The sequence below is a fragment of the Chelonia mydas genome, chromosome 9 (assembly GCF_015237465.2).
Source record: "Chelonia mydas isolate rCheMyd1 chromosome 9, rCheMyd1.pri.v2, whole genome shotgun sequence".
NCBI classification, from domain to species: domain Eukaryota; kingdom Metazoa; phylum Chordata; order Testudines; family Cheloniidae; genus Chelonia; species Chelonia mydas.
Genome location: NC_057855.1, coordinates 8,128,355 through 8,147,890, shown reverse-complemented (window position 1 = coordinate 8,147,890; position 19,536 = coordinate 8,128,355). Strand labels below are relative to the sequence as shown.

Here is a 19,536-nt window from a genome sequence, read left to right as displayed (position 1 = left end):
GCTCCACCTGGCAGTGCCTGGGTGCTGCCCCTGCAAGGCATGGTCCAGCCCCCCCCTTCCCCCTGGGCACCCACACAGGCCGAGGGGCGCTGCCATCCCTTCCTAGCCAGCTCCCCATCAGGGCCCTACCTGTGAGCACCAGCTAGCAGCCAAGCAGGACCCTTAAAGCTGCAGGATCCCTTAACCACGAACAAGCCCAGTTTGGGGGTGGCTGCCACGTTCTCCCCCCCCACCTCACCCGGCTTTGCCCTGTCTCCCCAGGCTGTGGGCACATGCACTGTGCAGGGGCTCCGATGCCCAAGGTCTCCCAGGGTCACATGTGGCACCATTTAGCGCCTGAGTGAAGGAGCACAGACGTGAGTCATAGTCCAGGCACCCAGCCCAGCCCCCCGTGCCTCTCAAACATCAGGGGCTGGTGCCTGCCGACTTGTTGGAGCTACAGCCTGACATGGGGCGGCAAATGCTATGGGGCCGTCACAGCCAGGACAGCAAGGAAGAACCTGCAGGGCGAGGCTGAGATCTCGCCGGGCCCCTGCATTTCCACTGCGTGCCAGGCTCAGCATTCCTGAACCGTAAGGCAAAAAGCGGCAGCTGCCGGGAGCCAGCCACAGCCCCCCTGCCGGAGGGGAGGGGGCTCCCACCTCAGCTAGAGGGACAGGGACCTGCGGCACTCACCACAGCTGGGACTTAGGTTTTGTTTCCCACTGGCCTGTGGCAGGCGCTTGGCACTGTTGTGTACGTGTGTGCGCTCAGATCTGCGTGTGCGCCCCGGCAGACCCAAGGGCTGGCATTCAGCTCCAGGGCTGGATTTGGGATGGGCATTAGGGGCTAGGTTTGATCCCAAGCTGGGGGTGAGGCTTTGCATGAAATCCCATGAGATTTCAGCCACGGCCGAACCAGAAAACAGCCCATTTGGATCCAGCCCCCAACTCAGACCTGGGTGCAGGGCTGGATCTCACCCCAGCCCAAGCTTCACTGGGGCTCGGAGCAGAGGGTCAGCTCTCCAAGGCATGAACAGTGGGGGTGGGGGGCATGTGCATGCGCACGGGGGGGGGGTCTGTGTGCACTTGTGTGCACATTTGTGGGAGCACAGGTGCATGCCCGTGTCTGTGCATGCAGAAAGTATCCCTGGGATCATTCGAAATTACTCCAGCAAGGGGAAGGTGAGCTCTCCCCACTGCCCAGCCCGAGACGGGAGCTCTCCGGAGGCCAAGATGTCCAATGGGGAAGTTAATACTTAATTGCCGAGGCTGGGGTGGTACCAATCCCTGCACCATGTCACCCTGGAGCGTCCCCCAACATTCCCGGCCAGGGCCACACAGAGACAACATACAAAAATATAGAAAAAGATCTGCTCTCGCGCTCCCACCAACTCAGACCGTGCCCCCTCGTCCCGGCAGAGACGGCGATTCCTGTCCAGCTCCATCCCGACAAACCTGCTCTGCCCTCGGCCGTCTCCTTGAGTCGGTTCACGATATAAAACCCAGTACGATAAAAGCAAAGAGCTGGTTTGTGCCAAAGGGTTGAAAAACGGCCTCCCAAGTCAAGTGCAGAGCAGTCCAACACAGTGCACCTCGGCACCGGCTCTGAGCCGGGGCTTGGGGGGCCGGAGCAGGGGGTTTAATCTTCGTTAGGAACGTACACGTGTTGCTTTAACAGCACTAGCCAGGCCCCCCGACAGCGAAAGGCGCCTCCCCAGGGGTTCGGAGGTGGGGTGCAGAACATGCTCAGAACCGTCTCAGATGGCGTCAGGTCCAGTTGGCTCCGATTCAGGGCTTTTGGTTATCCCCAAAACACTCTCATGCAAAAAAACAGACGAGGGGGGAGAGAGAGAGAGACGCAGCAAGCAAATCCATCCGGTGGCCGGCCGCGAGGCCTCAGGCTTCACCAGTCTCCGCCAGTGCGGGGGCTGGATTTTCCTTCCACCATCCTCCTCTGCCTGGCTAAGGCTCACGCCAACCCCAGACAGGACTCGCCCACAAGAAGAACAGGGAACGGGGCCCGGAGGGGGGCGGGGGTGTCACGGAGTGGGACAGAAATGGCAGGTGAAGCATGCCACAGACCAAGACCAGTTCACTGCTCTTCAGCCTCCTCCTCCTCATCCAGTGACACCACCCCCGAAGAGGCCACGTCGGAGACTTTCCTCCGAACCCCGCAGCTGTCCCCGTGCAGCGGGCACGCCGTGTGGTCGTCCTTGCAGGACAGGCTGTCGTCCCCCATGGGCGAGAGGCAGGACTCCGTGCAGGACATGGAGTACAGGGAGTCCTGGCACTCCAGCTGTCCTAGGCTCTGGAAGGCACTTTCTCCAGTCTGAGGGGGCAGCTTGGAGAGGAGCATCTCCTCCCCTCCGGCCATGGAGCCCAGCAGTTTGGCGGCCAGTTCGCCCGGCGAGCCCAGCTCCTTGAGCAGCAGGCTGTCCTCCAGGCTGCAGAGACTGGAGCACAAGGTCTCCGGGGAGATGGTCTGGGAGGAGTCGCTCTCGGGCTCGCAGGAGCCCTGCCGGACGCTGAGCTGGCACGGGTGGCTGTGGAGGAGATCCTTCAGGAAGCAGCCGGGCGGCAGGTGGCCTGCAGCATCTGCAACACACAAGGGGGGACCTGGCTTCAGCAGCACTGCTTCCCCCTCCCGGCCTGGCCTCCCTCTCTCCCCACAGCGCCGGGCGGGGGAGTATCCTGGCAGCCGGCTAGGCAGTGCCAGGCCTCCTGCATGCGCCCGAGGGGAGAATCCTTGCTGCTGGGCAGAAGTGGATTAAAGCGGGTCTTTCCCCCACCTTGGCTGCTTCCCCCGGCCCTTTCACTCCCCCTCCCCACATGGCCCCCAGGGAGGGAGCTTTCTGTCCCATGCACTGCACCTCCTCTCCCATTAGCTTTAGAGACGCCCTCCCCTGCTCCAGCCTGGCTGCCTCTGTCTCTCAACAACAGCTGCCTGCAGCCCCATTGCAAACAGCTGAGATGTGATACCAGCTGCAGCCAAGGGATGGGTGAGGGAGGGAGCTGTGGCCAGGACACGAGCAGCTCATCATGCACCCAGGACAGATTGTCGCCCCAGACAGATGGGGCTGCTGGCAGCTGTGTGCATCCAGCCAAGTAGCTGTGTCACTGGGAACATGAAGGGTGGGGAGCCAGGAAGTGACAGCATTATGGCTGACCCAAGCCTGGGCTGGGCTGGGCTGGGCTGATCTCTTCGGGGGAGGCCTTTGGAGATCCCGCAATGGCTAGAATAATGCCACAGGCCCAGCCCCTGGGAAGCAACTTGTGGAAAAGGGTGACTCAAGGAAACAGAACAGAAACAAGGGTTTCAGAGTAGCAGCCATATTAGTCTGTATTCGCAAAAAGAAAAGAAGGACTTGTGGCACCTTAGAGACTAACCAATTTATTTGAGCATAAGCTTTCGTGAGCTACAGCTCACTTCATCGGATGCATACTGTGGAAAATACAGAAGATGTTTTTATACACACAGACCATGAAAAAATGGGTGTTTATAGCTCACGAAAGCTTATGCTCAAATAAATTGGTTAAACAGAAACAAACACATCCCAAGGACCTGAGCATGGGCTAGAGGCAGGGCTGGACCCTAGCCCCACAGGGCCCATGCCTTTCAGCCCCAGTGAGTGCTGCGCTCCTGGGCAGCCTCTGACCCGAGCCAAAGCCCTGCTCACCTGCAAGGACTATGGTCCAGGTTCTGTGCAGTGCCAGCATGCTGGGTGCACAGACCCTCGGGAAATCTGCCCATGAGCGTCCCCATGGGAGCTGTGGGGCATGTCGGAAACCCTGGCCCTTAGCTGGGTGCCTCAGGGGATCTGCAAATCAGACCCTCTGAGCGGAGGGGTATTTTGGCTCCCTTGGCAAGAGGCCCTGCAGCTTGCCCAGCGCAGAGACTCCCCTTCTCTTGCCCCTGTAGCCTCTGCCTGGCTCTCTCCACCCCTCTGGATTGGCCCTGCACCCTTTTGGGCAGCTCAGTGACGCCTGGCTGGCCCCAGGGAGAGGCAGCTTGGAAGGCCCCTTCGGGGGAGGCCATGCCCAGGAGCGAGGGGGCAGGTCACAGCACTGGCTCTGACACACATGTCCTGGGGGGCTTTGTGCCAGGTCACCCCACAGCAGCACTCTCAGAGCTCACGGGCTCTGGGGATCGGTATTGAGGGGCACTGGCAGAGCTGTGTGTGGGGAGCTCAGGGGCTCGGGACTGAGGGGCACTGGCAGAGCTGTGTGTGGGGAGCTCAGGGGCTCTGGACTGAGGGGCACTGGCAGAGCTGTGTGTGTGCGGAGCTCAGGGGGTCGGGATTGAGTGGCACGGGCAGAGCCGTGTGTGGGGAGGCCTCTTTCCATGCTGTGCCTAACGTTCGCCAGCGTTCTCAGGGCCCGCTCCCCAGCCATGCCACCCTCTCACCCTCCCTGCTCCTGAAAATCCAACCAGAGACTTTGTAAAATAATCCTTCTAAACGTTTGATTCTAACACATGAATTTGCACCGAGTTTGGACAGTGGGGCTGCAGCAGTAATCAATGGGTTGCTCCCTCTCCCACAAGCCGCCTTCTGTTGAGGCTCAGAGCCCCAACCCCCCGGGAAGGATGCGCCCCAGCCAGGGTCCCTCCCAGGGAATGCAGCATGTCAGTATGCCCAGGGGCTGGGGGCATGTTTCAGAGCAGCAGTGGGGGAGGGTGCCACGGGACCAATGCCCGCGGTGCTGTTTCATGCCCACAAACCCAATCAGGGGCGGGCGCCCATCCGCCAGCTCTTCCACTTTGCCTCTAATTACAGAAGAGCAATTAGACCCTTCTCTGGATGGAGTGTGGGCAGATTATTGCTGACTGCCTTTGATATGCAAATTGCCCGAGATTAGTGGGCATCTAATGACTGTGAGAAAGCACCTTTGTTTGCACAGGACACGGATTACACGCCTGGAGAGACACGTGCATTGGCCTCTCCTTCCTTCTTGTTTGCCACGGCGGCAGGGGCTGATGTAGGGGACGTGCCCTGGGGTCCCCCTCAGGCTGGCCCCCCGCAGAGCCTCGGAAAGGGGGGAGCACTGGCACGCCCTGCGCTGCCCACTGAGACTTGTGCAGGCGCTGGTCCCCACTGCTCACAAGAGGGGGGAGAGGTGAGGTGCGGTGCCTGAGAGACACAAGCGGTGGGGCAGAAGGCAAAGAGGAGTCAATGGCCAACTTGCAGCATGGCCCAAGGTTTGCAGGGGGACCAGGCTCGAATGAATGACCTGGAAAAGGGGGGAGCAGTGAGGCAGCTACATGGGCCGGGGAGACACACGTATCTAGCCAGCTGCAGAAGGCTGTGGAGAATGTCTTCGGGCCCTGGCGGAGCCAGGAGAGCGGGCAGCGCCCTGGCAGGGCACGCATAGCACTGGTGCTTTGGAAGGGGAACCACTCAGCACCGCCTGGCGCTCTCAGGGGAGGGACCTGGGCGTCGCCTGGCCGGTTCGATGAGCCCCTGCCCTGTGCACAGCAGCCGGCCGTAAGACAAGCCCGGTGTGTGGCTGGACGGGGCTCTTTCGGCACCCAGCCCTGGGACTGGCCTCCATGGCCCATTGCCTGCATGCTTTTCTTCTTGCTCCCCATGTGCCGAAAGCCCACCCAACCCAGCTCTCCCTGCTTTACTCAGCTCCCGCTCACAAACACTCTGCAAGGCCACAAGGGCGATTCGAGTGGGAATGACGCACGACATGCTCGGTCCGCCACAACTCAGCGCCATCCCCTCTGCTCGCCTGCAAAGCACCATGCGCGCCGATTGGAAGAGCCCCCAGCGGTACAGTGCGCCCTCCCTGGGAATGAGGCGTTAAGCTCTGGTCACTGCAGACCCAGCAGACCCTGGGGCACCCCTGGTCTAGGAAATAGCAGGGTCAGTCTATGGGTATGAAACGGGTGCTGGGGGCTGAGTGAAGACCCAGGAGCTGAGTTGTAGAGATCTATCCCTGATTTTGCCACTGACTCGAGGCCTTGGGCTCCCTGCCTCAGTTTCCCCATCTCTGTAGAGGGGGTGTGATGCAGCAGGGAGGGGGGAGTGTTGACCTGGGAATGTGCCCTGGGGATGGGAGACCTGAGAGCCTGTAACCTGAGCCAGGAGGGGAAGGGGGAGGTAACACCTCTGCCCAGGAATGTGAACAGAGGCTGCAGGAGGGAGCCTGCTGGAGGGGGTTTAGTTTCAGTTTGGGGCTGGGTGGAGGAACGCAGGGAACCCCAGGGCTGGCGTCTAAGCTCCCTGCTCCCCTAGAAGGACTTGACTGAGGGGTCCAGGTTGTACCCACAACCTCTATTTTGGACTGTGTTCCTGTTGTCCAATAAACCTTCTGTTTTACTGGCTGGCTGAGAGTCTCAGTGAATCCCAAGAAGAGGGGTGCAGGGCCTGGACTCCCCCACACTCCGTGACAGGGGGTATCTATATTTAGTTACCTACTGGCCATGGGTCAGCCCCACGGTGTCTGGCACTAACCCACACAGATCTACTCGGTCCAGCTCGGCACCCAGGGGCCCCAGAACCCCCACACACGTCTCCCCTGGGGGGGAGGGGAGGTAGGCCCTGCTCCGGCACATGACACAGGTGGGGAGCCCCTGCCCCATTGCCTGACATGCGTGGGGCCTCCTGCTCCCCAGAGTCTGTAGGTGGGGGCCCTTGGGTCCCCACGGATGTGAGCAATGCCTCCTGCTCACTCACCAGCTGGCTGGGTGCTGTTGGTGTTTGTCCCAAAGTCCTCGTCGTAGGATTCGTCGTTGGAGTCTTCCCCGTCCATGGAAGACCAGGCCTTCAGCTTGGCTTCGGCAATGGCAAACTGCTCGGCCACACCTGGGGAAGCAGGGAGGGAGACCAATGAGCTCTCAGGAGGGGCCCCATGGGGAGACGCTGGCCCCCCGCAGCTGCAGAGTAACACTGGGTGTCCCGTCCCAGGATGCGGGGCAGGGACCCCTCGGGGTGGGTACTGCTGCACCGGGAGAAGCAAGGCTGAGCACCACATGCCCTGGCCACCTAGCCACAGCCCAGGCTGGACTCCTGATCACTGGCTCCTCAATCTCAGAGCAGGTGCGTAGGAAGCCCCGTCACCAACACGGCCCAGAACGGGGGGACCCCACAGCATCGGCACGCCCTGCGCTCTCCACCGAAACCTGTGCGGGCGCTGGTCCCACAGGCCGCAACTCCGGATCCTCGTGTGTCACTCGGCCCCCTGGGCCCAGCCCTGTGCTAAGAGATGGCTTCCGGCTTGGCCGGGGCAGAGCACCGGTGCTCCCCGCTGCTGGGAGAAGCCTCCTACCAAGGCAGGCTAGGGAGCCCACCACTGTGTGTCCCCCGATGGGAGAGCTGAAGGAAGACCACAGGTGGTCCGGGAACAAGGCAGGGCACCCCTCTGTTCTTACTGGGGGCCTGACACTGCAGCCCAGGTGGGGGCAGCTGGGCCCAGGAGAACCAATAGCACTTCACAGGGTGACTGGCCTGGTGGAATCAGTGGGGCAGAGAGGGCTCAGCACCATGCATGATTGTGGCCATCAGTCGTGGGGACCCAGGGGGCTCAGCACCAGGCAGGACTGGGCCTATTGGAGTCAGTGGGGGCTCACCACCGTGCAGGATCGGGCCCACTGGAGTCAATGGGGGCTGCGGTGGGGCTCAGCGCAGGATCGGGCCCATTGGCTTCAATGGGGGCTCAGCACCATGAAGGATCGGCCCCGCTCTTTCTAATTTTGCTTGTCAGCGAACAACAAACCCTGTTGTTAAGAGCCGCTTGTTTGGTTAATTCAGGGCTGCAGCTGCCTCTGTGCGTCACCTTCCCCCAGATGCCAGGGAGGGGGCAGCTCCCTGCTGGATGCTCCAGCTCTCCCGGGAACCAGGCTTAACTCTGCAGCTTCTGCCGGGCTCTAGGCTCTGCATCCATCCAGGTAATGCAGCTGAAGGGCTGATCGGCTGAGCTGTCTCTGGCCTGCAAAGCCCTGTCCACTGCCAGGAGAAATACCTAGGCTTAGTGGTGGGGCTGGCAGGGGTGGGGAAGGCTGTGGGAGCAGGGTCTTGGGTGCTGAGACAGACCCAGGCTCAGTGGAAGGGGCATGGGAGGCAGGTCAGACCCAGGCTCAGGGGCTGGGGTGCCACGTCAGACCCATAGACACAGGGCTCTGGGTGAATCATAGAATCACAGAATATCAGGGTTGGAAGGGACCTCAGGAGATCATCTAGTCCAATCCCCTGCTCAAAGCAGGACCAATCCCCAACTAAATCAGCCCAGCCAGGGTTTTGTCAAGCCTGACCTTAAAAATATCTAAGGAAGGAGATTCCACCACCTCCCTAGGTAATGCCTTCCAGTGCTTCACCACCCTCTTAGTGAAAAAGTTTTTCCTAATATCCAACCTAAACCTCCCCCACTGCAACTTGAGACCATTGCTCCTCCTTCTGTCAACAGCTACCACTGAGAACAGTCTAGATCCATCCTCTTTGGAACCCCCTTTCAGGTAGTTGAAAGCAGCTATCAAATCCCCCCTCATTCTTCTCTTCCACAGACTAAATAACCCCAGTTCCCTCAGCCTCTCCTCATAAGTCATGTGTTCCAGACCCCTAATCATTTTTGTTGCCCTCCGCTGGACTCCTTCCAATTTTTCCACATCCTTCTTGTAGTGTGGGGCCCAAAACTGGACACAGTACTCCAGATGAGGCCTCACCAGTGTCGAATAGAGGGAAACAATCACGTCCCTCAATCGGCTGGCAATGCCCCTACGTATACATCCCAAAATGCCATTGGCCTTCTTGGCAACAAGGGCACACTGTTGACTCATATCCAGCTTCTCGTCCACTGTAACCCCTAGGTCCTTTTCTGCAGAACTGCTGCCGAGCCATTCGGTCCCTAGTCTGTAGCTGTGCATTGGGTTCTTCCGTCCTAAGTGCAGGACTCTGCACTTGTCCTTGTTGAACCTCATCAGATTTCTTTTGGCCCAATCCTCTAATTTGTCTAGGGCCCTCTGTATCCTATCCCTACCCTCCAGCGTGTCTACCTCTCCTCCCACAAACAGCAGCCAGTTCCTGATACTTCAGAGAAAGGCAAATGCCCAGCAGCTATGAACATACCTATGCAGCCCCCACACGGACCCCAAGGTGACTGCCTGCTCCCTCCAGCAGCCCTGTGCCCCTCCCCAGTCATGTGTGACCTCCGGAGCCAGTGGGGCCCACTATAGGAATGTGCCTTCGACCCAGCCTTTGACTCAGCCTCCCGCCTTGGCCCTGCAACCAGGGCTCTGGGGAAGATTTGGGGCCCACATTGGCTACTTATGGCACTTCCTTCAGATCTTGTCTTTCTCCACAACTTAGGGTCCCCCTGCTCCCCAAGTCCAGCCCCACCTGCCTCCCACCTAGCCCTGCCTGCTGTTCTTTGCAATGCAGCCTGCATGGCAGTGAGGGGCTCGTTAAAATCTACCCTTCACCCGTCCCATGTGGGGTATTCACCCTGACCCTGGCCTCCAACCCAAGGGGGTGCCGCTCCTGCAGCCCTCCCAGTGGCCAGCAGCTGCCTCAGCCCCTGCTCCCCCTGCCCTGCGTGTCTCACCTGCCTATCTGCCTTCCCCACAGCCCCAGGGACTGCACTGAAGACCAGAGACCTCCTTACAGAGAGACCCTCACAGGAGGAGGCGCTAGGGAGAGATGAGGGAAAGACCACATTGGGAGAGGGAAGGGTGGTGATGGGACCAGGCCGGCTGTGCCTCATTCCAGACGGCTGGTGCTATGGGTGGGGACAAAGCCGGTGGTGATTTACAGCAGCAAAGGCAAGGGCTGGACAGCGGCTCCAGCCCCGTCTGGTCTGTGTCTCAGCACAAGGCAGCAGCATGCTCTGGCCGTGCAGACGGACTCTGTGCCTGGACTTTTAAAGAGACTAGATCATTTGATAGCCACCAGGAACATTTCTCTAGAGAGGAGCATTGGATGGGTGAGCAAATGCCAGACTGCCAGGGCAGGGAAGGCGATGGTGGGGGTTGGGAAGGAATGCTTCCCTCCCCCATTCCCCCACCCCCATCATCAGAGTCTGCAGTGGAATGGGGGTCCTGGCTTGTTACTGAGTGGACTGAGGCTGGATTTGGCTAGGAGCTCAGGTTATCTGACATCGGTATAATTTCTGCACTGGCTCCCAACCTTCTCCGTCTGGGCAGCCAGCCTCCCACATAGCAGCAATATGGGAAGGGCAGGGTAACTGTGTCTCCCTTACACTGGTTTGTGACCCCCACGTTGAGAGCCCAGGGATTAGCAGATTAAGCAAAGACAGAGCTCCTGGATGGGGCCCTTAATAAACGCAAAGGATGCACACCCCCATGCACTGCACTGCACTCCCATGTACTGCCAGCCAGGTGAGGGGGTTCCCCTCCCGGCGAAGCGATAGGGTACTGGCTTCTCCCGCTGCCAGGGGCAGGCGGTTAGACTGTGTGCTAGACAATGAGCTGATCAAATCTGGCAACATGCATGTCCTTGTGCCCCCGCTCCCTCTTTCTGCCAGTGAATTCTGCAGCCCACGGGGCTGGCTGGCTGCCTGGGTGACAATCACATGACAGGGCTCCGCTGAGCGGGCACTTGCCTGTCCCGGGGCAGCGGCCAGGGTGGTGCTGCGGGGCTGGGACGCTTGGCGGTCAGCTGAGACGGGTGGCACTAAACTCAGCCCCTGCCTACCTGGGGTGGGGCAGGTTAATGATTCCCTTTCTGGCTCCGTTCCCTCCTTCCCACTCGCTCAGTGACTCAGCTCCCAGCCTGGATCTCCAAGGACAGAGCCTGCCAGGCCCTGCCAGCTCAGAAGAGCCCGCCCAGGGGAGCAGAGAGCGATAACCTGGACACAGGCCCTTCCTCACCTCCCTCCCTGGCAGGCCGGATCCCCTGTGGGCTGCAGCAAAACAGAGCCACTTGCAAACAGTGCTGGGCAAAGAGCTCATGAGCAAAGCCCACACGGGCGCTTGGGGTCAGCGCAGAGCCTTGGCTATTGTCTGTGCCGTCTGCAGACCGTGGCCAGGGGGACACGCTCTCCATGTTGCCTGGCTGTGGCTTGGCTGCTGTGTCCATCCCTACAGCGCATATGGAGGCCTCACTGAGGCGTCAGGGCGAACCCCCGCAGAGGGGGTGCCCTACACGACAGCGCCGCCCTGCTGTCCCCTGTTCCCCGGCCCAGGTCTGAGCAGCAGGGATGGGACAATGGGGATCGCCACCAGCAAGGGAGTGGCACCGAACGGCCATGAAGGTGGATCTGGTGGGAAGGGCGTGCCCATCTCTACCACAGCAGGGGAGGGAGCCGTGCTCAACCGGGGGCTAGGGGACGCTGTTCGGAGCTCAGCCCCACCACCTCCAGGTTCTGCAGAGGACCGCACGGGGGTGCTTCACAACTAGGTGGTAACTCCCACCACTCCCCCAACATCGGGGAGGGGTTAACCCCTCTCTTTGCCCAAATCGAGAGTGGGGGCTTAGTCCTTGTTTCTCCTTCCCCGCATTTCTCTGTTGGGTCCCCCTGGGGAGCTCTGTGAGGCAGGGCCCCATTTCTGTGACGTGCCTGGCAATAACCCTCCCACCATTCCTCTAACCGGGTGGGGAACACCCCACCTCCATCGCCCTCTCAAGTGAGCCTCTTGGGGCCCATGTGCCCAGGCCCGTCACACCGCTCCCACCTGCTGCAAATCTGGCCTCCTGCTCCCCTTCGCTCAGGTCCGAGTAGGAGTTGAAGGCGCTCTCCAGAGCCACCGGGGAGTCCGTGGGCTTGCACCAGCCTTTCCACTCGATGAGGTGCGCCACCCTGCCCTGCGCCATGGCTGTGGGCTTGGTGACATGGTCCTTCACCACCTGCGAGATACCTGAACACACCGGGCAGCATCAGGGACTGCAGCGGGCAGGGCTCCAGGAGGGGGACCTATGGAAACCCAGCACCCACCCAATGGGACACGCTATGTCACCCCCAATGGGACACCCCCACCCCCTAATGAGATATCCCTGGGGCACCCCCCCATGAGACACCCTCTGTCCCCATAATCTCGTCCCACGGGTGACACAAACCCCAATGAGACATCCCCACCCCCACTCCAAATCCCATGAAACGCCCCTCTCCTAGAAGGATACACCCCAGTCCCACTCCACCCTCATGACACACCCCTCTGAGAGACGCACACGAGGCCCCCCGGCATTACCGTGCAGGGAGGACCGGGCGAGGGCAGCGATCTCCTGGATTGTGAGCGCTCGCCGGGACTTGGGTAACATTTCGACAGTGTCTTCAACATTTACCTTCAACACAGAAGAGAAGTAGGTAAGTCCCCGCCCCAGCACTCTGGGCACCTGCCGTTTGCTATCCCTTGAGACAGAGACCCCATATGGAGAGAGAGGGATAGAGCCATCAATCAACACTCCCTGACTCAATTAACCCCCTTCCCCACAGAGGAACCCCTGAGTCCAGCTGCCTCAGAGGCTCCACCCTGAGTCCAGGACAGGGACCCTCTCTCTGTCTTCTGCCCCACTGCACTTTATCAGTTACAGTGTAAAAGCACTAGAGGGAAACGCAGCTGGGGGCTTGAAAGACACACCCCATTCTCCCAAAATGTTTGATACAGCCTGAAATCTCACTTGAAACATTAATACAGATTGGCTTGAACATGGCATGGCCCACGTAGACAAGAGATTACTCAGAGCATCCTGATAGGTGCTCAGATATTTGCAGTGGCAACAGAGGCCAGATAGACCGATGGCTCGATACTCATTGATGTTCTGTAGGAACTAGGTGCCTAAATATCATTTTGCCTTTAAAAATCTACACTATATATTATAGGTGGAGCTGATTGTGATGTGTATAGTTAAGTTTACCTGACAGTTATCATTATAGGTCCCTGTTTTCAGCTGATTATAACTTGCCAGACTTTAACAGTTTGGGTTGAAATTTTCCATGCGAGGTGTCTGCCTCAGGCTGAATATATTTTAAATTTTCTGCTAAAATGATTCAGCTATTTCCAAGAGCAAGGTTAGAAAAAAATATGTTGTTTTGCATTTGCTAAAATTTCTTACAACTTGTTTTCTTTGGAAGCTCCAGCACCCCCACCCTTTGGAGCAGGGGGGTCACAACATTTGGCCAGGGCATAACACTGGTGTCAGAGATGTGCTTTTCCTGTTTCCAGGCAAATCCGCTCAAATTTGACCAAGTTATACATCTCTGAAAAAATCTGTGTGTACACGCTCAGTCGAGACTTGTTAGAGTTTGGCAACTAAATTCTCTGAAGAGACTATCTGCACTGAGCACGCTCTATCCCCTCAGAGCTCCTAAGTACAGCAGAACCTCAGAGATACAAACACCAGAGTTATGAACGGACCAGTCAACCACACACCACATTTGGAAAGGGAAATACGCAATCAGGCCGCAGCAGAGACACGCAAAAAAAGCAGTTCAGTACAGTACTGTATTAAACATAAACTACTAAAAAAATCCAAAGGGAAAGCAGCATTTTTCTTCTGCATAGTAAAGTTTCAGAGCTGTATTAAGTCAATGTTCAGCTGTAAACTTCTGAACAAACCACCATCACGTTTTGTTCACTTATAAACATTTCAGAGTTATGAACAACCGCCATTCCCAAGGTGCTCGTAACTCTGAGGTTCTTCTGTATGACCAGACCATGCACACACCATCCCCGCAGAGCAACTGAGCATACTCCAGCCAGGGGCTGCACGGCAGGGCCTGAGCAGGACTTTCCCTGCCATTGCTTCTCTCTGTTGGGGACCAGAACTGAGAGAAGGGAGATTGTCTGTCCTATGCTTTCAGTGCTCCCCCAGCTGTCAGAGAGGAGATGGAGAAGGAGGTAGCAGCCGCACTGGAATACAGCGGGATGAAAAACAGATGGGGATGAGGGAGGGGGTTGCAGGAACTGGAGGGCTAGATAGGAGCAGAGGGGAAAGGGAGAGGCTGGGGGCATGGGTCAGAAGGGTCTATAAGCACTAGCGAACACTCCCCTACATACTCTGGAATGGAACCAGGAGTTCTGAGTCTCCTCTGCTGTCTGAAAATAGCTATAAAACCCATCAGCAAAGTGTGTCTCATCCCGCCTCTAGTAGACAGAGGATAACAGCCTACTGCAGCTACCAGTTACTCTGTGAGCATAAGTCATCACAGTCTGTGCTGTGGATCTAAAGGTCTGAACCCTGCTGATGTGTCCAGCTGGAGTCAGCATGTTTCCACATGATGGAATTTCTTTTTTTTTTTCTTCTTCTTCAGGTTTGATGGTGGGGTTTAGTTTGTTTCCTTTTTATGTTAGGAAATTATATTTAAAATGTTCAAAGAATAAGGTTGCAAAGGCAAGCACTCAGAAGCTAGGAAATGCCAGAATTTAGGTTACCTGTGCAACCTTAATTCGGCCCCCTCTTGTGCGTATGCATTATTCACTGATTCACAGAGCAGAAGGCCAGAAGAGACCATTGTAATCATCCAGTCTGGTATCCTGTGTAACACAGACCATAGGACTCCCCTGAATTAGTGTGCATCTTTGAGAAAAACATCCAGTTTTAAAATTCCCAGTGATGGAGTCCCCCATGTCCCAGGGTAAATTGTACCGATGGTCAATTACACTCACTATTACACATTTGTGCCTTAATTCCGGTCAGAATTTGCCTACGTTCAATTTCCAGCCATTGGATCTCGTTACAGATTCACAGATTCCAAGGCCAAAAGAGACCTTTGTGATCATCCAGTCCGACCCCCTGTATCACACAGGCCAGAGAACTGCCCCAAAATAATTCCTAGAGAAGATCTTTTAGAAAAACATCCAATAGTGATTTAAAAATTGTCAGGGATGGAGAATCTGCCACGGCCCTTGGTCCGTTGTTCCAACGGTTAATTACTCTCACCGTTAAAAAATTACGGCTCATTTCCAGTCTGAATTTGTCTAGCTTCAGCTTCCAGCCATTGGGCCATGTTGTACCTTTCTTTGCTAGCTTGAAGAGCCCATTATTAAATCTTTGTTCCCCATGTAGATACTTACAGACTGTAATCAAGTCACCCCTTCACCTTCTCTTTGTTTAGACTGAGCTCTTGGGAGCTATCACTATAAGGCATGTTTTCTAATCCTTTAATCTTCCTCATGGCCCCTCTCTGATCCCTCTCCAGTTTATCAACAACTTGAATTGTAGGCAACAGAACTGGAAACAGGATTCCAGCAGCGGTCACATCAGTGCCAACTACAATCACATTTTTAGACCGTTCTCTTAGTTTTTAATCCGTTTAATGTGTGCCGTTTTAATTTTGTATCATTCTAGCTTTTTAATCAAAATGTTGCGTGGTCCCAAGTCCTCTGCCTTCCAGAAGGCTAAGCATATTACATCCACACTATTACCTTTATCAACCAAACTCGTAATCCCATCAAAAAAAGACATCAAGTTAGTTTGATAGGCTCGACTGTCCATAAACCCATGTTTATTGGCATTCATTATATTATCGTCCTTTAGTTCTTTATTAATTGAGTCCTGTATTAGCCACTCCATTATTTTGACACAGTCTTTCATTACATGATCACATACCCTTTTCTCCACTGGACCCCTCCCCCTCACTCAGTGGAGGGGATAGATCTGCTCGGGGATGAATCATGGTTGTATAGTGAATGAGGCTGTTGTCCGGGACGCTGGTTCGTTTGTCACAGTAATTGGAAGGTGGCTAGTGACAGAGAGAGGGAACTGAAGGATGAGAAAGGATGGCTCCTGGTTAAGGCAGCTGAATGTCACCTTGGAGAAGTGGATTCTATCCCTGCCTTTGCCTGTGTAATTCTGGGCAAATCACATACTCCAGCCTTTTCACAAATTACTAATTGCGTGATCCTCTTTTTCTGACTTGAGACTCTGGGCTCTTCTGTCCAGAAATGCAGCAAGCTCACAACTGCAACTGAAATTGATCACAGCTGTGCTCTGACCGTATCAAGTGTTATAAAACTGCTAAGTTCTCAGTCAGGCCCTCGCTGTCTCAAGTCGGGCATCCAAAGATAGTGAACAGTTGGCCTTAAACTCTGTCTCTCTGCTCCCCGTCTGTAAGATGGGGATCACAGTAACCCCAAGAGAGGGGGGCGGTTAAGATAAATTCATCAATGTTTGTGAAGCATTCGGATACTATAATGAGAGCACCTTAGAAACACCCCTGAGGAAATGAACAGTTTTGTATTCAGTGCAGGGTTTGGACAGCATGTGGTAAGTAAGGTCGGGGGTCAAACAGTGAATGAGGGGACAAAAAGAAATATTGAATGAGGCAGGGAAAAAATGTATGTGATCATGTCATTAAAGACTGTTTCATAAAACATAGACACAAGGGGGCTGAATTAAGTTTGCACGGGCAATTTGCAACCTTAATATTCTTTTACCATCATTGTCTGTAGTACACAGAGCGTGTGTGAATGATTTGCAAGAATGGGTAAAGAGCGTGTAGATTTTGCTTGTCAATGACACTCACTCCGGAGGTGTTGCAAACATCAGATGACTGTGAAATAGTAGGAGAGGGGGTGTGCAGGAAACAACAGCACCAGAGAGTCCTTTTGGGGAAATACAATTGGGGTTTGAGGGGAAAGCGACCCTCAGTACAGAGTCAGCGCCTAGGGTGATGTCACACTCAGGCAGTTCTTCCCGGTGTCCTTCCTGAACATCATCCCTTTACACCGAAGATGGAAACCCTTTCGTTCAAGTCAGCTCAAACCAGACTAGACAAAGAACCTGCCTTGGCCACTGGGGAATAACCACTAGGCCTTGTCCACCTCTGACGTCTATAATTCAACGATGGCGCTAGTCTGTTTTTAGGCCCAAAGGCGTGTAGATACGTGTATATTTTATACACACGTTATCCCACTACACACATGCACACTAAATATACACATGCATTCTCACACCGTACACACTGTGTGTATCTATATATTACACACACATTCTGACAGTATACACAGTCTCCTACGTTACCCGCATCTTTATCTATATATGCACTCATACTATATATACACACACATTCTCCCACTATACATATATATAGACACACACTCATACTGTATATACACCTACATACATTCTGCCACTACACACGTACATTCTCTCTCTCTCACACACACACACACACACACAACACATGCACGCACACGCCTGCCTCTTCCTCCCCAGCAGGAAGCCGTGCGGGGTGCTGAAGGAGAGCATTGATAGCATTACGCTGTTTAACTGAGTATAGCTGGCTGCTCCTGTAACTTTGCAGACTATTTCATCATTCGGGATAAATATTTTCTTGGGTTCCCGCTAAGCCCTGGAGTGGATTTACCCGTGGCAGGATTGCAGGGGCTGGCCTGGGTCCGGAGCTACAGCCTGGAAAACTCCCAGAGCTTTAGGAAAGGGTTGCAGGGGAGCAGCATTGTCATCATTTTATCAACACCATTAAGAAAACAAGTAAATCGGCTGCGTGCGGGAGAGCAATCGCGAGTGACAGGAGGGAAAATAAAAGCAAGATAATGGATAATGGTTCCGAATGCTTCAGTCATGAACGCCCCGCAGCCGCCCTGGCAATTAGCCACCCGCTGGGACTGGGGAAGCGCGCTTCGCACACCCCTGCTGAAAGCGCCTGCCATTCTGCAGGAGAGGAGAGGAGAAGCCACCCCAGCAGCCGAGGTAGCGAACAGCCCTGATGCGGGACGGGGCTGGGCCTCCTGCTCTTGACCCTAAATACAGAAGCACGGGGGCTGCACATGGCCTGGAACCTGGCAGCAGCTGCTGGACTTGCTAACCCCCACGGTGGACCCTGGGGAGATCAGCACAGGCGAGCTCCAGGGAGTTAAACCCCCTCCCCTGAGACCTGCACCCACCATGCAGAGCTCTATGGATGTATCTGCACGGCCATGCAAGCCTGGGTTTGCCATCGTTGGACCCGGGCCTCAAGGCTGTGCTACCGAGGCCATAACGCATTATGTAGAGACTCGGCTCTGCGGCTTGAGCTGCAGCCACAGCTTGGCCCCAGGTCTCAGCAGGTCTCAAGGCTCCGACCCACCCCCCTAGCAGGATCCTAGGACCCGGGCCCTGAGTGCTTGCTGACCTAAGTCAGACTGGCTTGAGCTCCAGCCTGAATCAGAGCCCGGGCTTATTGTGCAGCGTAGACAGACCCTGGGAGCCACATGCAGTTCGGGGCCTCTGCAAATACTCATGCAACAGGTGCCAGGCATGGGAGAGGGACTTCAGGCACATGCTCTGCAGGTGCTGTCCCGGCGGCCAGTCAGATCCCAGCAGGGGCAAGGAAGAGGAACTGCAGCAGCTGGGGATGCATTTCCCACAGCCAGGGACAGTAGGAGCCAATTCCGCTCCTGTCACCGTGTGTGGCCCCTGGGCACAGTCCCAGCACCACCCGGGAGAAGCGCAGCCTCCGCGTGGTCTTACCTGGCACTGCCAGCTGCCCCCTGCCTCCCTGGCAGCAGCCCTAGACCCAGCCCCAGTGGCTCACAGCCAGTGGCTTCCTAGGAAGTGACTCTGGACTTGTAGCTTGCAACAAGGTGTATTTCCATGGCAACCAGTCACCATGGACTGATTTCTCCCAGGATACAGGCCTGGCTTGGCACTGACGTCAGTGCAGCGCGGCAGGAAAAGATACCAGGGAGCTGGGGCTGCAGCAGGGCGTGGGGAAGGGGGCAGAGCGGGGGATGGAGGGGGCAGGCCCCAGCCGAGCTCACAGGCTGCTGGCTGCACAGGACAGGCTCAGCGAAGCTCGTGGGAAAACCTTCACGTGCTTGGGCCAGGCTGGGTGTCAGGGCTGCAGGATCAGCGGGAGGGGAAAGCTCAGGGCTCACTTCACACTGACCACAGCCACGGAGGGCTCCTGGGGGCAGGGGCAGCAAGGAGAGGCCTTCCCGGCATCTGTGCGAGACAGATTCACCATCACGGCTCCAGCCTCAGGGGACGGGAATTTGAACATCAGCAATGAGGGAAGAGATGTGCCCCAGTCAGGCCAGCAGGGAGTATCGATACCCCGGGCAGGCGAGCAGGGACTCAGAGACCTGGGAGTATCGATACCCGAGCCAGGCCAGCAGGGACTCAGGGACCTGGCAGTATCGATACCCGAGCCAGGCCAGCAGGGAGTCAGGGACCAGGGAGTATCGATACCCCAGTCAGGCCAGCAGGGACCAGGGAGTATCGATACCCCAGCTAGGCCAGCAGGGACACAGGGACCTGGGAATATCGATACCCCAACCAGGCCAGCAGGGACTTAGGGACCTGAGAGTATCGATTCCCTGCTGGCCTGGCTCGGGTATCGATACTCCCAGGTCTCTGAGTCCCTGCTCGCCTGCCCGGGGTATCGATACTCCCTGCTGGCCTGACTGGGGCACATCTCTTCCCTCATTGCTGATGTTCAAATTCCCGTCCCCTGAGGCTAGAGCCGTGATGGTGAATCTGTCTCGCACAGATGCCGGGAAGGCCTCTCCTTGCTGCCCCTGCCCCCAGGAGCCCTCCATGGCTGTGGTCAGTGTGAAGTGAGCCCTGAGCTTTCCCCTCCCGCTGATCCTGCAGCCCTGACACCCAGCCTGGCCCGAGCACGTGAAGGGACTCAGGGACCAGGGAGTATCCATACCCCA

General features: G+C 56.4%; 1 protein-coding gene across 6 annotated transcripts in view; it reads right to left on the bottom strand.

Annotated features, from left to right (window-relative positions):
- Positions 1-1,548: 1,548 nt before the first annotated feature.
- FAM131A (family with sequence similarity 131 member A) overlaps positions 1,549-19,536 on the bottom strand; it is a 36,617-nt gene continuing 18,629 nt past the window's right edge. For 3 of the 6 annotated variants that reach the window (XM_037909631.2, XM_043522850.1, XM_043522855.1), the window contains 4 exons: positions 12,124-12,217; positions 11,611-11,793; positions 6,662-6,790; positions 1,549-2,576 (listed from right to left, as the gene is read on the bottom strand). In XM_037909631.2, the coding sequence (XP_037765559.1) occupies positions 2,074-2,576; positions 6,662-6,790; positions 11,611-11,793; positions 12,124-12,217 (909 nt within the window). In that variant the 3' untranslated portion in view covers positions 1,549-2,073. The remainder of the gene's footprint in view (positions 2,577-6,661; positions 6,791-11,610; positions 11,794-12,123; positions 12,218-19,536) is intronic. The other 3 variants (XM_043522852.1, XM_043522851.1, XM_043522854.1) reach the window with 1 other exon arrangement.